This window comes from Halyomorpha halys, unplaced genomic scaffold (genome assembly GCF_000696795.3).
Source record: "Halyomorpha halys isolate HHAL.00 unplaced genomic scaffold, Hhal_1.1 Scaffold258.1, whole genome shotgun sequence".
In the NCBI taxonomy this organism is placed as follows: domain Eukaryota; kingdom Metazoa; phylum Arthropoda; class Insecta; order Hemiptera; family Pentatomidae; genus Halyomorpha; species Halyomorpha halys.
Genome location: NW_027108186.1, coordinates 950,572 through 956,887, shown reverse-complemented (window position 1 = coordinate 956,887; position 6,316 = coordinate 950,572). Strand labels below are relative to the sequence as shown.

Below are 6,316 nucleotides of genomic sequence, written 5' to 3'. Positions count from 1 at the left end.
ATATATCTGTCACAATAAAAAAAGTTAGTCACCTTATGTCTTATGATATGATTTTATTTTATTTGTTCTATTATTATTTTATACATTATGTTAATAATTGTCGTTTATTTTTTATCTTTTCAAATTAATTATTTAATAATATTTTATGATGGTTTATAGTTTCATTTTTATTTTTTATTTTACTCCAAGTCTCTGAAGCCTAATTTTGACGGATGCAATATTATTCTAAAGCGATCTATCCCAGAATTAATAAAGAATATTATTATTAAAACAGGATGTATGATGTAAACATGTATATATGTTTTTTTTCTTTGATATATTTTAATTTATTGACTGATTTCAGTATCGAATTGTTTTATTTGTATTGTCAACTATTTTATTTTATATTTTATGTTTTGAGTATTTATAAAAATCAAACCTGAAACTTCAGCACTTCTGTTTTTATTTTCTATATTACTATTATTATTATTTTTGATTGTGTTATTACTTTGTAATTAAATCATTTTATGCCAGACAATTGGCACTCAAATGATTATTGTAATTATTTTTAGGAGACTGGATGTCTCAGATTAAAATTACTTTTCATTTCATTTTTCATGATTACAGATTATATTAGATTAAAGATAGTTATCAATTTCTTCTTTTTCCTACACTATATAACTTTGATTATCAAGAAGCATTAGGCCATCTGAACCAGCTATATCATAAATACAAATGTTTTTCTTCTTATACTTCTGATACGGACGAACAAATTCTGTAGTAGGCTGGAAATCAGGAATGCAATTTAAAAATAAAACTAGGAAATATATCAATGATTATCTTTTATTGATTAAATAAAAAACATTTAAAGAACGTATGTAGGAAATGGATTTATGGGTGCCTCACGAACAAATCAAATTAAAGTAAAACTGTAAAAAAATAACCAAAATAAAAAAAAGGTTTTGTTATTTGGGCCCGGTAGAACCTGAATAATAACAGGAATAACCGCTTGTGTTGAAATCTTGGATTCGCAACTTTCTCCATTGGGATACTTTCTCCTCTCAATACATTACATATACAGTGAAATTGTATATCTTATATATTTAGTATATGTACGAGTATATGTAATAAATTACTTTAAATTGAAAGTATAAATTAAATTTTATTCACGTGGAAAAACAACTATAATCAATTATGACAAAGTGATTTTAGTTATTAATTAAATAATTCTAATGCACTTTATCAACTTATATTAAGTATTTAATGGCATGTAAAAGAATAAAATAAACATTATAATAAGAATGACGATGCAAACTAATTTTTACATTTGAGCAGGTTTAAATTTAGGATAAAGTTAAATTATTAAATATTTATATTTTTTTATATGAATTAGTTTTTTTTTTCAACTGGTTGATTTCTAATCACCGATTATTTTATTTCTTATAGTTCTTGGCCTTACATTTTCTGGACAAAGTTCTTCCAGTATGCTAGTCTGGGTTGCGACAGATTGTTGATAATTAATTTTCGTTCTATGAGGCGATTTTTGTTTCACGTAAACTCAAAAAAAAAGTTTTCAGAAAGCTTACTGCACTATTTGAAACTTTGGTACGACATTATTGTTCTCTGTAAGATGAATCTTAAGTAATGAGGGACTAAAAACTCGTGTTCAGGGACTATTTTTTTCTTTTAGGTACTTCCTTTTTTCTTTTGCTTCTTAATAAAATAACTTTATGAACAATTTATCATTAGGTATTATCTCTTCTGCTTCGTATTAGCTATTGAACCAACTTTACAATCAATAGTTGAAATGTAGCTATATAAAATTATAAACATAAATAAAATATAAAAACATTACATATTGAAAGAAGATAGTAGAACGTATGAAGTAGATTGAAGGAGGATTGTCAGGGAGGCAGTCAATAAAGGTATCAAAATAGTAAAAGAGAACTATTGTAATCAACTATTGTAAATCAACGTTTCGCCCCACTTTGCAGGGCTTTGTCAGGGCTAAATGAGAAAACAAAATACAAACATTTTAGAATTAAAAAACATCAAAACTAAAAAAAAAAAAATTCAAAACAATCGTTAAGTTTATAAAGTAGAGAAAAAATATTAATAATAACAACATAAGGAAATATAAATGAAGGTAAACTGGAAACAAGTTGCTATATTTATTATAGTTATTATATATATTTATTAGCAACTTGTTTCCAGTCTATTGTGTCTAATGTATGTTTCCTCATATTTTTATTATTATTATTTTTTTTTAAATACTCCTTTTTATTTATTGATAGATATTACAATATGCCACACAGTTGTGTGAATGATCTCATACATACTAAAATAAAATAAAATAAATAAATGAATAAAAAAAAATAATAAAAAAAAAAATCTCTTAAAATATATAAAAACAAAAGAATAAACAAAATGAACATAACTATCTTTATAAAAAATAAAATAACATAATGATAAAATAATATAGAACTTGTTATTACTAACATTATTTTTCTCTATATACTTTATGAACTCATTTAGTCCTGACAAAGCCCTGAAAAGTGGGGCGAAACGTTATATTACAATAAATAATTCTCTTTTACTATTTATTGACCGCCTCCCGGACTATCTTCCTATAATAAAAACATTATAGTTTCACAAGTCTTGTATCATAAGGATTATATAACTAATTTTGAGTAATTGGTTGAATTATTAAATTTTAATTATGACAAAAACCTTTATCTATTTCAATACTTTGAGTAAGTAATTTTACAATAATTTGTTATTTTGGAGTTTTATTTGTTTTCCGGCCGGATTTACTCGTACAGTACAAGGGGCGTACAGTACAAGGGGAAGCACGCATAAAAAATAAAAATTTGTTTAAATAACAAAGAAAATGTTTATGATGAATTAAGAAAAGTTTTATAACGTCTTAACTAATTTCATGACCGACCGTCGGGGCCGTCCTGTCCGCAGTGGGTCCAAATCCCGAATTTTTCTGGACAAAACCATTACGTTCGCATCCTCGGGCAGATATCTATATCATTTTAAACAATAAATTCAATAAAATCATCGAGATATAAAATACCATTCAATTAACAGTTGGATTAATCGTTCTAAAAACACTAATAATTAACATGAAATATGATTTTGAACTTAAATTCAATATAGATATCGATGATATATTAATTATTAGTGTAAGAAAAATAAATTACAGTAACGATTCAGATTTATTAGTAATAGTTTTACTTATTAACAAGTAAAAAAATAATAAGTAGAGAATTACATCAGAATCGAGTTATATTAAGTCCTACCAAGATTAATGCAAAATATGTGAAGATAAAATTTTCTGATGAAACTCAATTTACAAGTTTAATGAATAATATACAGAAGATATCTGTGATATCAACACTTTAACCACAAAGAAAATTCAGAAAACGTGAGAAATCGTTTCATAAAGTCATAATTCGAGTTCATTTGGTTCTAGAAATCTGAATGAATTAGGTACATTCAGTACTCCTCCGCCTAACAGGTGTTTAGAATGCATAACCAAAATTGACGGAGTAGTGCAGTACTGAAAAACGAGACTATGCGATTTTCAGGTGTATATTGTAAGAAAATATTAATTTTTGTTCAATTGTGGATAGAAGGAATGATAATTACAACTCAAAAATAATGAGGAAGCGTCAATTAGATACAACTACATCTTATTACTAGATTATTTTCAAAGTGTCAATAAAACAGTTGGTAACATGGTGGTACTTGAATAAAACCACTTGCACATTTCTGTACCGGTTAGATCAAACAATAGAAGCTATTTTATCACTCATTGCTTTAATTGTTAATATATAAGAGATAGAGGGGGGAGGGAGAGAGAGAGAGAGAATGAGAGAGTGTGAGAGGGAAGGAGTGAGAGGGGGTGAGAGAGGAGAACTGTAAGCAGGATTGTTCTACATACAGAACAAATATTGATGAATTCATTATACAATATCCAAGGAGGAGTGGTGGGTAGGAGAGGGGGGTTCAGAGGACCAATGGGAAGAGGAGGCGTGGCCGTGGAGGGGCGGGACGAAGCAGTAGCACAGTCAGTCAGGATGTCTCTCCCGTCGGGTGTCGACATGTCAGCTCTAATGTCCCAGCACGCCGTCTTTCCGCCAGCCTTCTTCTTACGGGCCAGCGAACGCTACCAGAGGACGCCCAAGTGCGCCAGGTGCAGAAACCACGGAGTCGTAAGCGCTCTCAAAGGTCACAAGCGCTACTGCCGCTGGCGGGATTGTTCTTGCGCCAAGTGTACGCTGATCGCCGAAAGACAGCGGGTGATGGCCGCCCAGGTTGCTCTTCGCCGGCAGCAGGCCCAGGAAGAGAGCGAAGCGAGGGAACTCGGCCTGGTCTACACCAGTGAGCCGCCTCTCTTACCTCCTCCAACCCTTCCAGGTCAGTGTCTTCCTATAAAGGAATATTCATATATATTACTCACTTCTTATCAATCTAAAATTCTCTTGAATGACACAGTTGTCAAATGGCTTGAGTAATTTCATACATGGTTCTTGTAAGATGCAAATAGCACTGGATCATTGTATGAAAGTTGTACGATTTTGAATTATCATAAAAATTCCGAAATTATATAAGGGAGTCCACATGTATTTTTAGTTATGACTCCTCTTTATAAATCGGTTACTGTTGTTTGAATATGATTAAATATTGAAATTATCATTTATAATCAATTATTGGTATCGAAATTAAAACATATTGTATTATTATTGAAATATTCAATAAATTGACATACATTTCAACCTTAGTACTCTTGATAATATATTTGCGTTCGCGGCACATTTTCACAATTGGCAATTTGTATTTCTTGATAATTGTATATACATCTGAAAAAAATACAACAGATTAATGCAATATTAAACTCAATTAATATAAATATTCTAACAGTTTAAAATCTTTTAATTGTGTATTATACAATAACTATTGGATAATGTTGGTTCTATTATTTTATGTTTGTAATTTCAACCTTTTTGTGACTGACAATAGTTGATTCCTTTTAAAGTTTCAAGAAAAAAAATACATTATAAGTCAAATAAAGATTAAAGTGAATTTCAAATGTTTACCAATTAGTTTATAATTTTCTTATGTACTGATCAGCATATTTATAAATATATTTACGAAAAAGCAAAGGGTTACAGTCAATACAATTATTAATTTATTTATTTCATAATATTTACAATAGTATTTATAAATATCATAGTTTAATTATCTAGTCGTGTTTAAACACTTTCCTGTATCTAAATAGTACTTGCACATTACATATTTAAGAAAACGATTGTATATATGTATATTTTTTTTAAATTATATTTTGCCTATAATAAGAACATTAGAATAAATTAATTAAATACATACTGCGATAAATGTACCTAATCATTTAGATTTCTAATAAAAAAATAAATAAATATATTTATATACTGATCTATCCAAAGCATAACTTTTAGTATTTAAGTAATTTTACAACTTAATCTATCTGTAACTATATAAAGTGTATTGTTTCGACACAAACACAAACATTAATGTGATCATTTTTTAAAAATTTATTCGATCAATTTCTTGGCTAGGGAGATTTGAACGCAGTATAAACAATTTTAATGTAGTTATTATAGTGTAAAAAATCAGGTATCAAGCAACTTTCATTTCCTTCCTACTTTGAGTTGAAAAATTATAGATGGTCCAAAATATTAATTTAAACCAATATTATCATATTTTACGTGCAGTATTATGCCTTTTTGTCATTTTTATTACCTTTACACCTTTGTGTGCTAAGTATTGATTTTCCTAAAAAGCTTTTCAATGTTATATTATAGTATATTACTTCTTTAATCATCGGAACTTTGTTTTTAACCTGAAACAATATTTATAATTATAGTTTATAAACCATTACTTATTCAATTGAAATACGCCATTTCATCACGCGATAAATACGTACCACCGTACTTTAAGATGAAATTTATCCTTCCTATAAATTCCTCATCCTATATATTGCATTTATTTGTCTATTTCCTTTAAGGCCTAGCTGATATTAACACTAAATTTAAAAATGTTTCTTATATACCTATTTCTTGGAGCCAAATTGACGAGTAAACCAAAATACGCATTACCTTTAAAAAATCGATTTATTCAAATATTGTCTCAATTAAAAAATATTAGGCTTCACGATTAAATAAATTATTTATAGATAAAAAGTTTTTTTTTTTAATTATCGTGGAAATTATAATGATATTAAGGTATATAAGGTACTTAAAACAATCTTCAATGATGTTAATAATTTATTATATCTCCTGGATTTAAT

General features: G+C 28.0%; 1 protein-coding gene across 1 annotated transcript in view; it reads left to right on the top strand.

Moving 5' to 3' along the window:
• Window positions 1-4,091: 4,091 nt before the first annotated feature.
• LOC106680387 (doublesex- and mab-3-related transcription factor A2) overlaps window positions 4,092-6,316 on the top strand; it is a 38,568-nt gene continuing 36,343 nt past the window's right edge. Inside the window, exon 1 of the mRNA XM_014420077.2 lies at window positions 4,092-4,407. Within this exon, the coding sequence (XP_014275563.2) occupies window positions 4,092-4,407 (316 nt within the window). The remainder of the gene's footprint in view (window positions 4,408-6,316) is intronic.